General features: G+C 48.9%; 1 protein-coding gene across 1 annotated transcript in view; it reads right to left on the bottom strand.

Moving 5' to 3' along the window:
- Window positions 1-376: 376 nt before the first annotated feature.
- The window catches only part of LOC105239640, a 183,106-nt gene continuing 164,464 nt past the window's right edge, over window positions 377-19,018 (bottom strand). The window contains exons 6-7 of the mRNA XM_034649923.1: window positions 1,462-1,568; window positions 377-662 (exon numbers count right to left, since the gene is read on the bottom strand). Coding sequence (XP_034505814.1) covers window positions 377-662; window positions 1,462-1,568 — 393 coding nt within the window. The remainder of the gene's footprint in view (window positions 663-1,461; window positions 1,569-19,018) is intronic.

Below are 19,018 nucleotides of genomic sequence, written 5' to 3'. Positions count from 1 at the left end.
TGTTTAAAACCTGAACTTCTGTGAAAAGCATTAATTGAAAAAGACAGCACCGCGCACCAGGAACCCATGACTCGCTCGCCTGAAAATATAATGAAGCAACTTCATGTGGAAGGAAAGACGGGGGAGCATTTCCATTTTGTGCAAAAGCAGCTCCTGCCTCGTGTGCACAGGCCCTGCCTGCCCTCTTTTCCCAGGAGAGCCAGAGAGCACAAAGGTTTGCTCTTGTAGGTTCGTTTTTAACCTTTACATTTTTCTGCATGAGTAAAACCACGGCACCAAGCTAAGGACTTTTCATTTATTTTTATTTATTTATTATTTTTTTAAAGAAAGACGTAAGGCAATCCACTGTGAAGTGGAATGACTTGAGAAAGCAAGTTCAAAATCGTTGTGCAATCTCGAGTTTGCCGAACAGGCTGGCGTTCACTTGAGCCTCGTGCCAAGGGAGGGGGCATGGGAGGCGGGTGTAGTCACGTACCCTAAAAGGTTGTTCGGCTCCTTGGGGAAGCAAGCAAGCCGCAAGGCAAGGAGCAAGTTCTGGAGGGGCCTGTGCTTTCAGCGCAGGCTGCTGGCCGTTGCTCCCGTTGGAAGCACCCAGGGACACGAGAAAGGCCCGGGTGGCCTTCCAAAGCACCCGCCTGCTCACCTCGAGAGTCGGCTTCTCTCTGCGTGTTATCAGAAAAGGGAATGAAAAGCGTACCAGAGGGGTGATTTGAATTTCATTTTCTCAATATGTGCCCCTGTGGGGACCATCGCGTGGTGCTGCATGCTGATTCAAGGAAAACTCTCTGCTCGCTGCGGTTGAAGGCTCGTCGTGGGTAGCTCGCATTGCACTGGGCAGCGGGGGCGCCCCAAGCACTGGCATGGGGGATCCCACGGCTGGGGCCTGGTCTGGCCACCTTTATGGACAGGCCCCACAGCCCCTGCGGCCCGCCAGGTCACGTGGGAGACGAATGAGTGAACTGCACACTGCGACCCTTCTCCAGATGCCATAGAAGGCAAGTGCGAAGATGTGGCATAAAGCACAAAGGCTCTCTCTCCCCCCGCCCCAATAAATGTTGATTGCGGTTTGGGGGAGGGTGGGTAGCTTTGTTTTCCCTTCCTCTTGGTTGTCTGTAAGATAAAGGGGAGGGAGAGGTTAGGCCTCGGAGCCAGGCTCGGAAGGAACCACAGTCCATGGTGGGAGGTCAGACTAAGGACAGCTACGCCAGGGAGGGTGCAGCTGGGGGATCTTTGTCCACCTACAAGAGCCCCTCCCACAGTCCCCAGCCACTCCAGGGGCCCCAGGAATGTCAGAGCAGAGATTCAGATCTCCAGGGGAGGAGATAAAGAGGCCTCAAGATCTTTCAGCCTTGGAGCCAAACCCCAGGCTTTGTGATCAAAAGACAAATAAACAGCCATTCCCACCGGGTCTCTCAAACCTGCTGAGCCGCACGAGTGTTTCCTCCTTCTAAACAAGCTTACCTGAACAAGGCGAAGAAAACCAGACCCTGAAATCCCACACAGTTTTTGGCAGACCCCTTAGGAGACACGGCTGCAGGCAGCTTATCCAGTGCCTTTCTCACATCGCTCTGAAATAAGATGTCAAAGTTTGAACATAAACCATGAACAAACAAAATCAACCCCGTTCTTCATGCCAGCTTCCCCATCCTGACTCAGGGAAGCTTGAAACAGAGCTGCAGAATTCGAAGCCTCTGGAACTATTTGAGAGGCCAGTGGGTCACAGAGGTAAGCAGGGAGAGGAGGCCACAGGTGGGAGGCCACAAATACTGGGCCCCATGCCGCCGAGCCACTCATGCCTAGAGGGCCGCCCTATTCCCATGGATGTCCATGGAGTTGTGTTTCTGGAGCTGGGCAAGACAATGCCCTAAGGAGCACCCACTGTGAGCCACCATTTGGGATAGGCCACTGTCCAAACAGAGCAGGTCTCTGTCCCGAAGCTTCCATTCGAATTTGTAAATTAAGCAGCATGTTAATAGGTGATAGATGCCAGGACACGCATGCATCCAGGAGAGGGGCGCCTGGGTGGCTCAGTCGGCTAACCGCCTGACTGGATTTCACCTCAGCTCACGATTTCAGGGTTGTGAGATTGAGCCCTACGTCAGGCCCCACGCTCAGTGTGGAGTCTGCTTGAGATTCTCTCTCCCTCTCCCTTTGCCCCTCCCCCCTCAGATAAATAAATAAATAAAAACTTAAAAAAAAAAAAGAATACATTCAGGAGAGGGGTGGAAAACGGGGGTGGGCTGTGGTTTATAGTGGGGTGGTCAGGGAAGGCCTCACTGAGATGAAGTGACTTTTGAGCAGAGATGAAAGAGTGAGCCCTTCTAGAAGGTGCTCCAAGGGAAGAAGGACCCAAGTAGAGGGAACGGTAAAGGCCAATGTCCTGGGGTCAAAGCAGGCCCGATGGAGGCAGAGGGCGCCATGGGAGCCCACAGAGCTGAAATGAAAACACAAAGGGTATCTCTGCAGATCCTGAGTGCAGTTCAGAGTCACAGAACATCACAGCCAGGGCCCCAACTCCCCTCATCAGCCTGTTCTGCTGGGTTGGCATCTCGAGCGCCGCCTCTAGGGGCCAATGGGACTCGCTGGTTCTCCATTACCTATCACCTAGTCCCTGATACCGTCCTGTTTAGTTACTAACGAACTAGAGGGGAAGCCCCACGCCCTGACTTCCTGGACATCAAAGGTCCCAATGCTTCAACCTGCAGAGGGAGGCATCCTGGAGACAGAGGTATAGGAAGAGGGAGGATGATTTGAAAGTGTCTCTCACCACCCCTGGGTCCCCTACAAAAGGTGTCACCATAAACTGAATGATTCAATAAAAGTTTGGCTGACCCTTCCCCCCACATTTCCCACAGGAAGCATGGAGAAGCCTCTGGGGGAGACTAAGTTGAGTCCTGGACTCATCTGATTTGGTCATAATCTCTTGCACAAGCACCCAGGATTGATTCAGTGTCTATCATACTGATATACTCTGTCCGGGCTCAAAGAGTGATGCAAGCAGGGTCTACCCTACAATGGGAAGCTGTGGCTCAGGGCTAGCCCGAGCACTTTGATGACAAATTCTTGGCTCGATGCCCTGAGGATTTCCTTGGTCAGAACCTCCCTGTTTGCTTTTCAGCATTTATCAACACAGGCATTGCGACACGCAGACAGAGCCTCGAAGCAGGGTGACCCTGGAAGCAGGGAGCTCATTCTGGAAGCCCAGGGACCTGGGTTCTGCAGCACGGCTATGTGACTGGATGTTAGGGTTCGGCCAGAAGCAGGTCAGTAGGTCCGCAGCTGTGGCGTAAGGGACCTGTGATAGGGCAGAAGGCTCCACAGCTGTGGGACATGTCGAGCAGTGTGTGTAGGTCTGCTGTGTGGCGCCTGAAGACAGCAGCGCAGGCAGTCAGGAGGGAGAGATGGACGGGAAGGGGGGAGGGGGCCAAGGACAAACTAGAGGCCAGCTGGACAGATGGAAACCTTCCCAGTTTCTCACAGCCTCCAACTTCATGGACGCAGGTGACCTACAGGCCACGTGGGAGGCCCTCCAGCACGCAGCTGCACACCCGGCAGCCCTGGGGCTCCGAGAAGCCCAGGGAGGGGGGCTGGCGGCGCTGGAGGGGCTGCGGGCCCAGCTGCCACCCGCGCCAATGAGGTGAGAGGGCGGATGGGTGACACGTGAAAGCTGGGACAGTGCCTGCCCTCCTCTGACTGTCGGATCACAGAAATGGCTGCTCCTTCACTTCGCCTTCCAAATCTCACACAAATTTCTCTTCTGGCCAACCCTGAGCATGGAGGGAAAAGACGTGAATTCTGTGCAACATAGTTCCAGCTTAGCTACTATGGTACAAACCCACCACTGTGACTTTGACCTCAGGCCTCAGCTTCCTCACCCCCAACACCTAGGCGTTGGCTTGAAGGAAACTGTCGGGAACATCCATGTTACGGTAACAATTTCTTTTTCCCCCTCATTGGCAAGCTTGCCAGCGAAGGCAGCACATCGTGCCAGGTCAACTTGCATTGCACACGGAGGTGCCAAGAGAGCCCAGATGCTATTGCAACATTGGGAGTCCCTACTGGCTGGACTGAGTCCAGAGTCTCAGCCTTGATCCTCAGAGGAACTCCACGTTCTGTGGGCACACACACTGCCTGATTTCCCACCTTACCGTCGGTCTGTAGGAGTGAGACGTTATCATCTGTCTCCCCCGGTAGTAAACCTCAGATCCAGCATGCTGCTGGACTCACACCAGTCGCCTGCTGAGAAGTCCCAGAAGGGTGCAGAAAGATTTTTAGGCTGCACACAGTTCAATTAACAATCTGGACCCAAACATTTTCTCTAAGAGTTCAGCTTCCAGGTGATTCCAGAAAACTCTAACACAACCTAATGAAAATCTTACTCAACAAATGAACGTGAGCGTTGTAATCCATGAAGAGCTTTTGACAAAATATGCTCTTTGTAGACTGTTCTACAGTACTACGGGGGCTGGGAAGAGACAAAAAGGTAGAAATGCAGAAAGGAAATGGAAAAAAATTAAATTGTGTAGACTCATTTATGACCAAAGAAATGAAAAGGGTTAAAACCATGGCTGTTCAAGAGAAGGGAGGCTCGATGGATCTTCTTTGAAATTCCATGAGTCTCATCAACGAAATCTAAAACTAGAGGCTCCCATGTCAGCACATGCGAGGTGCAAAGAAAGGAAAGGAAAAGAAAAATCCAGAAGGAATGTGAAAGAAAGAACTTTTATTTATTATGGGAGAGAGTGGGTACAATATGAATGAGACTATGGTCCTGAAGTTACACCCTCTAGACTTGTGCCTTGCGTGATATATATCTGTGGGGGAGGAAAAGCCACTTTCCTTCTAGGTTCTTGGCTGAGACCTCCCCCCGTAACAAAAGACTAACAGGAGAAAAACAAACAGACGTTTGATGATACACATACCTCCTGTGCACATGGGAGACACCTAGGAAAACTGATTAACTCCAAACTGGCCTGAACCACCCCCTTAAATACCATCTCCAGCTAAAGACCAGAGAAGGTGTTGGGGGAGAGGGGACCGGTTCTGGGAGGTTTCCAAGCAAAACACAGTCAACAGGGTAAGGGTGTTATACAGATTTGGGTCACTGCCTTTATCACTGATCAGAGTTTCTAGAGACTGAGTCATCCTGGTACAGAGAGGGGGACACCCTTACCAATGGAGAGTACCCTTATACATGTAATTTTCTCTTACAAAGGGTAACTTGTACTCGGTTTTCTGAGTTTTCCCCAAGTCTGCTGTTCCTTAAAAATAATCAGCATAAAATAATGCTGAGGCATTATTTGGGGCATCTTTGGGGGTGACAAATTCTGCTCCCCTTCAGCCTGAGTATTTGTATGTCTCGTGTGGAGCGAGGTGGTTCAGACCCCAGCCAGGGCACCTCCAAGGTGCAAAGGCCAGCCAGCAGGAGGGGCTGGCACAGCTGTAGGGGTCTGACCTGTGGAAGAAGAGATACCGAAGACACAAAAGTGGGAAAGGACTTATGTCCACACAAAGCCTGGCACGCAGATGTTTATAGTAGCTTTATTCCTAATTGCCAAAGCTTGGAAACAACCACTATGTCTTCAGTAGGTGAATGGGTCAATCAACTGTGGTCCATCCTGACAATGGACTATGATTCAGCACTAAAAAGAAATGAGCTGTCAAGCCATGAAAAGACAAGGAGGAACCTTAAATGCATGTTACTAAGTAAAAGATGCCAATCTGAAAAGGCTACACACTGCATGATTCCAACTGTATGACATTCTAGAAAAGGCAGAACTCCGGAGACCATAAAAAGATGAGTGGTTGTGGGTGGCTGGGGAGGTAGGGGAGGGAAGCACAGGCAAAGCACAGAAGATTTTTAGGGCGGAGAAAATAGTCTGTATGATATTATAATGGTGGATACACGTGGCTACATTTGTTCAAACCCAGAGAATGCCCAACAGCAAGGGTGAACCTTAACGTAACCTGTGGACTCTGGGTGTAGGTTCATCGACTGTAACAAATGTACACTCTGGTGCGGGTGATGATAAGGAGGAGACTGTGCCTGTGTTGGGGGCAGGGCGTATCTGGGAAATCTCTATCCCTTCCTCTCCATTTTGCTGTGAATCTAAAACCGAGAGGAGAACACAGGCAGCAACCACTCCGACCTCGGCTGCGGCAACTTCTTGCTAGACACGTCTCCAAAGGCAAGGGAAACAAAAGCAAAAATGAACTATTGGGACTTCATCAGGATAAAACGCTTCTGCACAGCAAAGGAAACAGTCAACAAAACTAAAAGGCAACCTACGGAATGGGAGAAGATATTTGCAAATGATTTATCAGTAAAGAGCTAGTATCCAAAATCTCTAAAGAAGTTATCAAACTCAATGCCCAAAATACAAAAAATACAGTCAAGAAATGGGCAGAAGTGGGGTGCCTGGGTAGCTCAGTCATTAAGTGTCTGCCTTTGGCTCAGGGCGTGATCCCAGAGTCCTGGGATCGAGCCCCGCATCGGACTCCTCTGCTGGGAGCCTGCTTCTCACTCTCCCACTCCCCCTGCTTGTGTTCCCTCTCTCGCTGGCTGTCTCTCTCTCTGTGTGTGTCAAATAAATAAATAAATAAAATATTTTTAAAAATTAAAAAAAAAAGAAATGGGCAGAAGACATGGACAGACATTTCTCCAAAGAAGACATCCAAATGGCCAACAGACACATGAAAACGTACTCAACATCACTAGCCATCAGGGAAATACACAGGAAAACCACAATGAGATACCTCCTCACACCTGTCAGAACAGCTAAAATTAACAAGTCAGGAAACAACAGATGTTGGCAAGGATGCAGAGAAAGAGGAACCCTCTTACACTGCTGGTGGGAATGCAAACTGGTGCAGCCACTCTGGAAAACAGTATGGAGGTTCCTCAAAAAGTTAAAAACAGAGCTACCTATGGCCCAGCAATTGCACTACTAGTTATTTATCCAAAGGATACAAACATAGTGATCTGAAGGGGCACCTGCACCCCAACGTTTATATCAGCAGTGTCCACATAGCCAAACTATGGAAAGAGCCCAGATGTCCACTGACAGATGAATGGATAAAGAAAATGTGGTATGTGTGTGTGTGTGTGTGTGTGTGTATACACACACACTATATATATACACTAATATATATATATACACATACACTAATATATATATATGTATACATATACATACATAATACACACACAATGGAATACTACTCGGCCACCAAAAAGGATGTAATCTTATCATTTGCCATTTGCAACAATGTGGATGGAACTAGAAGGTATTACACTAAGTGAAATAAGTCAGTCAGAGAAAAACCATATGATTTCACACATATGTGGAATTTAAGAAACAAAACAGATGAACATAGGGGAAGGGAAGGAAAAATAAGATGAAAACAGGGAGACAAACCATAAGAGACTCTTAACTGTAGGAAACAAACTGAGGGTTGCTGGAGGGGAGGTGGGTGGGGGACGGGGTAACTAGGTGATGGGCATGAAGGAGGGCACTTGAGGGAATGAGCACTGGGTGTTAAATGCAACTGATGAATCACTAAATTCTACTGCTGAAACTAATAATACACTATATATTAACTAAACTGAATTTAAATAAAAATTAAATAAAAACTGCTCTAAAAAATTAGAGTCTTTTTAAAAAGTGGGAGAGGAAACTGAATCTGAGGTTCCTTAATGTTCAGCATATCAAAAATGAAAGTCTGGAAACAAAATCGTACTTTGGTTAGTGAATCACAACATTCCTCCTGAATCCTCTCGACAGTTCAGCGCAAACACGGTTCAGGTCTCCCATTATTCTGCAGACATAAAAGTTAGGCCCAGGACTCTCTAGGGGCAGGAATGACCTAAATTAGAATTTAGTTTGTAATACCTTTGTCTAGTGCAGGGGTTGGCAAACTTTTTCTGTAAAGGGCCAGAGAGTAAGTATTTCAGGCTTTGCAGGCCATACGGTCTCTGCTTCAGCTACTACTCTGCCCCTGTAGCTTGGTTGTGTCCAATAAAACTTTATTTACAAAAACAGGCATAGGTTGGACTCGTCCTGTGGGCTGTCATTTGCTGGTCTAGTACGTTCTTAGCAAGTTGGGCTTGCCTACGCTCAAAGTATGGGCAAACTGAGTGTTGAAATTATGCATTACGTATAAATTATACGTGTTCTAACACAGAGAAGGAGGAGTTAAGGGAAACAGTGACACAAGAGAAGAAAGGAAGCTGAGTTTTGTTTCATAAGCCAGGGGGAGAAGAACGCAGAGATGAGCCAGGAGGAAGAGGAGGCAAAGCGTGTCTTGCTGGGGGCGGCACGCACTCGGAGGAACGCAAGACAAACAGAGAACACGAGACCAGAGCTCAAGGGACTCCGACTCCAGGCCATTCTCTGCCATTCTGTCGTTCTGCCCAAACCCCAAATCCTCACAATCCAGAGGCAGACAGGAAAGGAAGGGCACAGCAGGGGTGGGGATGACAGCCACCCTGGGGGGGTGTATCTCCATGAGGACAGATCCCTATCTTCTTCCGACAACACATTATGCCGAAAACATAGCTAAACTTGAGCTTAAATAAACAATTTAATCAGCAGCCCAGTTTCCTTTTATCACCCAATCTCCCGGCTAGACGGACTAATTATTTTCCATCTCCTAACCGCTGGACTGTTAAGTATCATCTGAAGCAAACAGAATACCAGGCGTTGCTGAATCACACTGCAGCCCAAGCCCTACACTAACATGATTCCCACGGTGGCTGCGTTTTTAAAGACCCCGCAACTCAATAAACAGGGGTCTCGGAACGACTGCTGTAAAGAAGTACTTTGTCGTGTGGGAGGGAGAGAAGGCTTTTTCATCAGAAAACGTGGCCAGCGTTCTGATCGGTAGCAAAGAAAACGACACAGGTCGGATTGTAGGCAAGGTCATCACCACTTCGAAGAGGGAGAATATTTCTAGACTGTGCCTGATGAGCGCCGCGTTTCGAACTCTCTCGGCCTTACTTCCCCACCTGTAAAATGGAGCTCGAGCTCGTGATGTTGACCACAGGGAGGTGTTCCGCAGAATAAATCGGGTAATGTCGCTAAGCCGGCTCTCGGCCTGTAGTGGGCGCTTTCTAAATAGGAGGTCCCCTGGTAGGATCAATGACTGGTACCTAGAACACAGTTCTGGCACAAAGTAAGATTGCGCCAATCTGGTGGGGAGGATCGCAGCCCTGAAAAAAGATGTCTTCCTTGCTCTTTATCAGCCTTCCCGTGGTCTGTGACCTACACAGAGCAGCTGCCCTGAAAGGGGCTCCTGACTGCGGTAGACACTGTCCACGTTCGAGAAAAGGCAGTGCGGTGGACCCCACCCTTGGCTGCCATCCCACCTCTGAAGCTGTGCGGAATTACGGAAGTAGATAGGAGTCAGGATAAGCGGAGACTGGAAAGCCTTCTGGGTCATCAGACAATGCCATCCAGTGAATCACAGGTTTCTTTTGGCAGGTGTACAGAGGGAACACCCTTCCTGTCGTGCTGTAGCCCTTCCCAAACCCATGGCCTCTCCCGGCCTGGGCTCCAGCCTCCCTGCAGGTTGGTGTCCCTCACACGCGGTCCACCCACACGGCTGGCCGGGAGGGGAACGACTTACCTCACCACCGAGGCCTTTTCTGGTCCCGGCATCACTGGCCGTGCAACCCCCCAGCCCCTCCGCGGGCTCACCTGGCCTCACAGGAACTCCGGCCGCTGCCTCCCAGCTGTTCCCTGGGGCCTTAACCTCAGCCCCCTCCATTCCATCCTCTTGTCCCAAAAACCCAGATCTGCTCCTGACACCGCCCTGCTGAACAGCCAGGGCATGTAGAACAAAGTTCACCCTCCTCAGCAGGATCTAGAAGGCCTGTCCCAACCCGGTGCCAGCCTCCCCCGGGCAGCCTCACCTTCAGGCCCGTACTCCTGCTGTTCTCTCTGCCTTGCATGCCCACCCCCTTCCATCCTGAGCTTGTCCAACTTCTGCTCAACCTTCAGCCTCTAGCTCGGATGCGACCCTGTTTCTGACACCCCCTCGTCAGACAAGCACCAACTGCCCCCTCTTCTATATCTTGTAGTAACTTGTATGCCACTCCCTTCTGGTACTTTCCAAACCTCAGTATAACTAGTTGTAGTTGGTTTGTGTTTGGCTGTAGCCTCGATAAGGGCATGAACTATAACTTAAACATTCTGGTCTTTCTAACACTCAACCCACTACCTGACATGGGGTAGTCAGTGCGCTTTGCCAAAAGAATACAATGAATTCAAAGAACAAATGTTGTGGGTCTGGCTGGGCAGGAGTGGCTGACGAAGGCAAGACGCAAGAAGTCCAGAGGCGCCATCAAGGGATTCTACTATCTCTCTTCATTAATGGTTTTAAATTTTTCTTAGGATCGCCTTTGGAGAATTGGCCAACCTTTACTGCTACTCGCTCCCTCTTCCACCAAATCGATAACCACCTCTATTCTCAGAGCTGTCCATCATCCTGTATTTACGATTTTAAACCCGAGTTATAATCCATCCCTTGACCATGTTTTGCTCAGCATCCACGGAGCTCAGAGAGCTCTGTCTTTATAGCCTCTGCCTTGCCAGCCCTCGCTACGCTCCACCATTCGCAACAGCCTTATTATCAATAATTTGCATGGGTGTAGTCGAGAGACTCCCGGTTCCACTCCATGGCTTTTCGAGGGGCTCACAAGGACAGCCTCCTGCATGACCCTTTTGCTGTTTCTTGCCCTGAAGCCCAAGGGCAAGTTCCACGCTCTGTGGCAGGGGACGTAAGCTCTTCCACACCCTGTCTCCCCCGCTCCCACCTTCTCATCTCACCACTGCCACCCAACTCTGGTTGGGACCACCCTGGGCTTCGCTGCTGTTCTAGAAGCAAGCCAGCAGGCTCTATGGTGCTGCATGGCCCTCCAACATGCCGTTTCTGGAATGCTTCCCCTTCCTCCTCCATCTGGTGAACTTCTAGTTCTTTTCTGCCAATCCTCTTCCCCCTCTTGCGTGGGAAAGCTCTAGAAGTAGGTTTTCATGATGGGATTCTCCCTACTTCTGTTTTTTTTTTCTTTTTCCATCTTTCTAATTTAATTTAATTTGGGGATATCAAGGGCAATCACTGGATGACTCACAATTACTGGCAAATGGTTTACTCTCATCATTGGCTCATGCACACTCCATAAGCACTAGCAAAGCCACTACCCAAAACGAAAGCCAGGCAGGGCCATGATCATAGCCTACACATCGTCCCCCACCCCCATTAACCTACTTCTTTGACTCCCCGTTTGACAGGGTTTATCATACTTTTGAACCATACTTTCATCATCCCAATTCTTTCCTTCTTGTATAGTTTTACTGCAGCTATGCACATTCTTTTAAAATTAAAATACCTTATTTTAGTTGTTTCTGACTTCAACAAAAAAGAACATTCTGCATGTAATCTTTCGGGGCTTATTTTTTTCAGATTTTGCAGAGCTAAGATGTATCCGTATTTTCCCGTGTCACTGTCACTCAAGTCTCCTGTGTAATTTTCCATGGGGTTTATATGCCACAATTTATTCCTCCACTCACCTCTTGGTGGGCATTTGGCTTGGGATAGGGTTGCCAGATGTAGCAAGTAAAAAATACAGGACACCTAGTTAAATTTGATTTTAAGATCATTTTTTAGGGTAAGTATGTCCATGAAATATTTGAGACATGGTTATTACCAAAAAAGTATTCATTGCTTGTCTGGAATTCAAATTTAACTGGCCATCCTGTATTTTATCTGGCAGCCCTAGTTTGGAAATGAAGCTGCTATGAGCATTTCTGTACATGTCTTCCATTGGACAGGCCAAGGTTTCTCTTGGGTCTATACCTAGGTGTGTGAATCCCAACTTAGGAGGTAACACCAAACTGCTTTCTTAAATGGCAGCTCTCGATTCTTTTTTTTTTTTTTTAAGATTTTATTTATTTATTTGGCAGACAGAGACAGCGAGAGAGGGAATACAAGCAGGGGGAGTGGGAGAGAGAGAAGCAGGCTTCCCGCTGAGCAAGGAGCCTGATGCAGGGCTTGATCCCAGGACCCTGAGATCATGACCTGAGCCGAAGGCAGACGCTTAATGATTGAGCCACGCAGGGGCCCTGCAGCTCTCGATTCTTGAGTCCCATCTCCCATTTTAAGAATAGAAAAGGCTTCAGAGTGTGGGAAGAGAGGACTGTATGTGAGGAGGTTGGTGAAGAATGATAGTTCCACAGTGAATGCCCTCTTTTCTTCCTTTTAAGGCAGGGGTTGGGGTGTTACTCTTTGACCCTGAGCCTGGTGAGGGCCTTCAAGATGTTTTGCAATATGTTCCTTGCAGTCGGGAGTCCCAGGGCAGCTCACCTATACCCTCGAAAGCTAAAGCAGACTGTGGTTTGGGTTTTGCCTCCAGACCATGCCTCCAGGGGTCGGCGGGGGGGGAGCAGAAGGGTCCTTAGGCGCTTTTGTGGCCAAGTCAGTAGAGACTACTGTCTTGGGGTAACCCTGGACTCCCAGGGTATTTTGGGACAAGAGATACAGGAGTGTGCCTCACAGACTCGAAGTAGCCACAGAAGAGAGAGAGCTGATGTGGAGCCAGCTTGCAAGGTAATCCCAGCTGAGAGGCTGGAGATATCCCGCCGGCTTGCTAGCTCAGGAGCAGGCCTAGACCACCGCCCTTCATGGTGACCTATCAGCCCAAGGTCAAGAGAACTGGAGAGAGGTCTGCACTCATGAGTACCTCTGAAGGGCCCAGAGAACACTTCAGGCAGGGAAAAGCTGGCTTTATTCATCTTCCATGCCCATCCAGGGCCCCAGCTCTAAACACCTGAAAATGAGACCCAGGAAGGGCAATGGTGCCACCAAGTTGAAGCTTATCTGCCTCATGGCCTCTCCTCTCCCGGTGCCAATGGTGGCTGTGGCAAAATGGCCCCCAACCAATGGAGGTGGTGAGCGGGGACAGAGGAGAAGTTCCACTCCCTGCCCACCCTCCCTGCCGTGGCCTCTCTGCCTAAAGGGGGCCTGAGGCACGCAGGGAAAAAATTGAATGCTGAGCCAAGCTTGGAGTTCTGACTTTTCACATCTTGGATGGGACCTTCGAGTTGCTCAATTGTGAAATAAAGTGACCGTAGCAACCTATTACCTAACAATAAATACAAATAAGACCTGCTTAGTTTGCATTCAGGTTTTGGAGAGATTACCATCCCTGAATCAAGTCAAACAATCAAGGGCTGCTTTGTTAACGGCAGAAGCTATGCTTGTCTGCATACTGGTTACACAGGCAGGTCCCGATTGATGCATAGTCACCTCCTGCATACATTCGGTCACAACCAGCCAGCGACACTGGACTACCCAACCAGCTAAGAAGTCAAAGGGTTTCCTTCCATCCCAGCCTCCTCTGGGCACTCCTTCGCCTTTCCACTTCTCTCCCTCCCTCTCCCTCCCTCTCCCTCCCATTCCCTTTACACTCCTCTCTGTAAAGCCTACTGCATTTTGATATTCTCAGTCTCTGGGTCCTCCTCCTCCAAGTCCCAGGATCTTGGTCCTCACTTTATAAGGAAAGTAGGTGGTAGGGGAATAGGAGGCCGACTGGCCCGGCAGGTGATAGAATCACAATGATCCAATAGGATGTGGGCATCCTGATAAGAAGTAGGCTATCACGGATGAGGGTCTGGAAGCGGATTGTCATCCCGCTGGACACTGAGCTCTTCGGGAACAGAAACCATGTCTTATTTGCTTCAGTGTCTCTAGCAGCAAGCCTGGTGTCCAGAATAGAGTAGCCCTTAACCAGAGTTTATTGGAAGGATGCCCATTCATTTATTCAAGTGAATGAATAAATGAATGGGCAAATGGACTTAGCAAAAGGCCACAGGGATCAGCATTTGGTCCCCTCTATTTCAAATATTATCCCCAAAAATGAAGAGAAAAGAGCAGTCTCTAGCAAATTTGTGGTGACCAAAGCTGGCAAGAAGCCATAACATACTAGACGACAGACTCAGGACTCAAGATCTCAATTGGATGGACAGGATGGGTGAAAGAAACAAGATAAAATTCAATAAAGATAAATGTAACTGTTTGCACTGGATTCAAATGGTCAACGACTCCAGTTCGGGAAACTCAGCTCCCTTTGAAAATCCCCTGGGAAATTTTTGGTTCAGTATGAGTCACCAGCAAAACATGGCTGCCAGTATGGACATTCAAGACCGGGCTTGGGCAGGTCATATCAGAGAAGGCTCAGGAAAGGAGGACATTGCTAAATAGAGCATGTCAGAGCCTGATGACCAGGAAGGTGAGGGATTTGGAAACTTCAATATGTAAGAAATAATTGAAGAAATGGGACATTTGTGCCTAGAGGTAAGAAACAAGGAGTCACTTTAAATTGGTTGAAGAGCCATACCATAGATGAGGAGTTCGTTTTAGAAGGCGGTGCCATGGCAGAATTACGGAGGGTAATATGTAGTTGAAGACACATAAGAGCCCTGTCTCAAGACATCCCAACTATGGAACAGGCGGCTCTACGCGGCAGGAACACTCCCACTCACCTTAGGAAGTCCTAAGGTAGCTCAAGAATGATCTCCAAGGGTCTGTGCTGGCCCTGGCCTCCTGAGTCCCTTTTGGTCTTGTTATGCTGGGATTCCACCTTGGGCTCATTAGGTAAAGTCTGTCTGAATTCAGGAAGCGGGTGGATTACAGAGTGAAGTTTTGGCGTCTACAGACACCGGCCGTATCTGAAGCCAAGTAAATACCGTGGTCTCATGAGAGGCTTTGGGGGCCAGATAGAATGGAGATCAGCCAGGACCAAAATTAGTTAGGCGCCACTATGTTTGCAAGGCTGATTTAGAGCCTAACATTCAAAGGACACTCATAATCAGTGCCAATAAGAACAAACGGCATTCGTCAAGCACTAATAATAGGCAGATCCCAAAAGTTCCTGTCTCTTGGAATTAAAAACCAAGGAACTCTAGTCCTCTAGGGTCAGAAGCAGGTGAACTAAGAGTCAAGGAGAAGGGGCCATGGGACTAAATCTGAACCCAGACGCCTTCAGATGGCTTTGTTCCACCAAATATGAAATACATATCTGGATTCTTTGGTTTTAAACAAGTACTTACCTTAAAAGAGACTGGTTCCATGTGTGGCATCCCCTAGGTGCTTGTTAGAAATGCAGAGTCTCAAGTCCCTCCCAGACTTACTGAACCAGAATCTTCATTTTAACAAGAGCCCCAGGGAGTTCATAGGTGCAGTAGAATTTGAGAATCAGGGGTACCTGGGTGGCTCAGTCAGTTAAGCATCTGCCTTAGGCTCAGGTCATGATCCTGGGGTCCTGGGATCAAGCCCCACATTGGGCTCCCTGCTCAGCGAGGAGCCTGCTTCTCCCTCTCCCTCTGCTCCTCCCACCCCCCCACACCCCCACTCAGGCTCGCTCTCAAGTAAATAAATAAAATCTTTCTTTAAAAAAAGAATTTGAGAATCAGTTTTCTACACTAGAATTGACCAAGAAATGTTGCCTTCTAGCGGTCTTATGCCATTAATCCACATACGGGACACATGACCCAACAGGTATAAGCATAGTTATGAGAGACAATAGGACAGGATCTTTGGCATTAAGACCATCCCATCTGCAAAACTGGTTCCTGCGGTTCCAGAAAGACCAACAATTGCTATCCAAGTGATTCCATGCTGAATCAAGGAGCTGGTTTTGGCCGGAAGTAAACAGAACTTGTGTCTCAGAACTCGGTGATGTCTGAGAGACTGTGAAAGCAAGTTTGATCCTTGGAATCCAAGGATCCAATGCTCTGGAACCCACCAATGCAACGTTAGAGGCTGCAGCGATTAGGGTCGTTAAGATGAATGATGAACGCGTCACCTATCTTGACCTTTAGCTGTTCCCTCATTATTATCTTTAGTACACGACCCCACGCTCTATCCTGGTGGCAGCTGGTGCTATTTTAGAAGGGGTGGCGGAAGACAGCTGTGCCACCGGTACTCTGAAGGGCACCTGGCATGTCGTCTGGAATGGAGCGAGGGTGAACAAAGGGAATTTTAAGTTTTCCAATGAAATGCCTTGAAACCTTTTGTTGTTGTTGTTGTTTGCACTGCCCAAGTGTTACATTGTCCTATTTAGTGTGAGAAACAACCCAAGAAACCAAGATAAATGGGAAGACATCAAGGCTTAAAATGAAAGATAGTATGGCCTTGAGTGAATCAGAAAATCCATGATTTTAATTCACATCTAACCATACGAAGCAATGAAGTGGCCTTTTGATTTGTTCCAGTTTTAAGCCCAAATCCAAACATCTTATCTGATAAGGACGCTCAAGATCATTACTCGCCCAGTAGTATTCCTCCTCCAAAAATCCCGAGAAGCGCTCTCTTTCGACCGACATTTAAACAGAGCTCAGCCTCCCAGCATTCCGTGGTTCAGCCGTGTAATTGGGTGCAACTGGCTTCAGCAGGTGCAGCCCAAGATCCCGAAACACAGACCTTGAAATCTCTCTATCACAGCCCGAGAAGGACTAGCAGCTATCTCTGTGATTCTTATTTACACACATTTTTTTCCTGCTCCATAAATCAGATGGAAAGAAAAAAAAAAGTCTTGTTTGGCCTTTGCAACAGGACAGATGACACGTGAGCAGAAGGAGCGCTGGGGGATCATGTCCTCTGCTTTGTGGGGCCACTTGTGTGCCTGGCGGGCCTTGCTTGCAGGAGTGAGCAAGTCTGCGAATGAGGGCGGGGTGGCAGAGGAGCAGGTGGCTGGGGGCTCGCAGGAGACGTGGGAGCCATGGAAGGTACAGGCTTCCACCCCACACCCTTCTCCAAGTGCACTCGTGCAGCCGCATGTCTCAGACAATCAGGGGGCACTAACAGGCACCATCCACACGCTTGTCACCAAGAAAGTCATATTTGCTGGCAATGTTCCCCTGGCTCCACCCAGGGAGGGGGGATGTTCTTTAAACCCTGGTGTTCCATGGGTCAGAGAAGAACCCGCCTGGCCCAAGGTGGAGCACACCCCTTGCCTGCTTTATCCCGCAGTTCGGCCAAATAACGCAGCAGTGCGTTGTAACAGGAGGGAGGCAGGAGCGTGGAGGGTGGTCAAGAGATCTGTGAGCCTGAGGTCATGGGGCAGGGCATTCAGGGGTGGGCAGAGAAAATGGGGGGGTGGGTCAAGTGGGCTATGAAACTGGGAGGGAGGGTTACGGTCGAGGTGTAGCTGGGGACCGTGGCTCCAGCAGCGGCCTCTACTCCGTGCAGGACTCCTCCCTTGGCTCGCGGCATGGTCCAGCATAAGCCCTTGTCAAGGAGGGGCAGAGCCATTCTGAGGACCGGCAGGATGGATCAGGAGCCCAGCCTTGACTGAAGGACTATTCCAGAGAAGCCTCCAACCGCTCCTTCTGCCCTGCTGGCCAGACTCTCAGTTAGGCCGAGGCCTGAGGAGTGCTCTCCTTCCACAGGGAGACACAGGACTAATAGTTGTCAAGTCAAATCTATCACCAAAACAATGCAGATATTTGTCGCAGGGAGAGAGGGAAGCATGCCAGGCAAGCCCACCTCCACAGCAGCACGGTGGCTGAGATCCCAGCAAGTGTGACCTTTGAGCAGCTGGGCGCTGCTCGGTGCCTCGTCCATTCGTCTCAGAGCCCCTTCAGGCCCCGCGCTCTTTTCTTCCGGCCTCCTGCCCAGCCGCCACAGCCCGGGCCCTCTGGGGATGCTGGTGTTCCCACACACTGGGAAAACAAGCCACTGCGTCTGCTCCCCTGCCACCTTTCCCCACCGACTGACGTAAGTCCACGGCACCCACTTCTCCTCAGTCCCAGCCCTCATCTCGGCGAAGGAGCTGGCCTTCTTGTTCCAGGCCAGCCTCTCCCTCACTGCTCCATATGCCATCCCTCTCTTCCTCTGTCTAGGGACAGATTTCTAGAGAGTACGGGTCAGAGCTCCACATTCAGTGGGGAAGCTCCAGGACCTACTTCTCAAGGTCTTTCTTAGTCTACTTTCTTACCTTTTGGTCACCATGTTGCTGGGGTCTTCCACTGACCTGGCCTTGTGTCCATTTGTGGGTGCTGGGTTCTTGCTGAACAGAATGCGGCCGTCATCTGCAGCCATCCCGACTCCTAAACAGCTCATGGGGACTGTGAAATTCCCTGACTGGGGAATCTGTGTTTATAACTGGTTCTCCTCTTATGTATTTGTAGCAATAGCGGTCATCACGCGGACTGACTTTACACACATTTTTCTCCAGGCTTTTACAGTGTTGCCTACAAAACAACATCGGCATTCTAGAACCCCAGAAGCCGACACTACAATCATTATTAAAGGGGAGTTGGTATGCTATTGGTAAGTGGAATCTCTAATCCAACACACTCCACGTTGTTGCCAGGCGTTGCTGACCTCAACCTGTCTCCACGGTCCCAGTATGTAGAACGGAACTCCTTCCTTTCCCTGGACTGTCCGCACTTCCACTTCGTGACTCCGACTGTGGATTCTCATTCTAATCCGACTGATTTCTTTTCTTTTTTGTTTTCATTTCCGTTTCTTTTTTTTATAATAATATTTTTTATTATATTATGTTAGTCACCATACAGTACATCCCTGGTTTTCGATGTAAAGTTCGATGATACATTAGTTGCATATAACACCCAGTGCACCATGCAATACGTGCCCTCCTTACTACCCATCACCAGTCTATCCCATTCACCCACCCCCATGTGTCTGTTAGCCATTTGTATGTCCTCATTGGAAAAGTGTCTGTTCATATCTTCTGCCCATTTTATGAATTGTTTATTTGTTTCTTGTGTATTGAGTTTGAGAAGTTCTTTATAGATCTTGGATACAAGTCTTTTATTTGTAGTGTCATTTGCAAATATATTCTCCCATTCCATGGGTTGTCTCTTAGTTTTTTTGACTGTTTCCTTGGCTGTGCAGAAGCTTTTTATCTTGATGAAGTCCCATAAGTTCATTTTATCTTTTGTTTCTCTTGCCTTTGGAGATGTGTCATGAAAAAGGTTGCTGTGGCCGATGTCGT

This window comes from Ailuropoda melanoleuca, chromosome X (assembly GCF_002007445.2).
Source record: "Ailuropoda melanoleuca isolate Jingjing chromosome X, ASM200744v2, whole genome shotgun sequence".
Lineage (NCBI taxonomy): Eukaryota > Metazoa > Chordata > Mammalia > Carnivora > Ursidae > Ailuropoda > Ailuropoda melanoleuca.
Note: the sequence above shows the minus strand (reverse complement) of the source record. Positions and strands in the feature narration are given on the sequence as shown.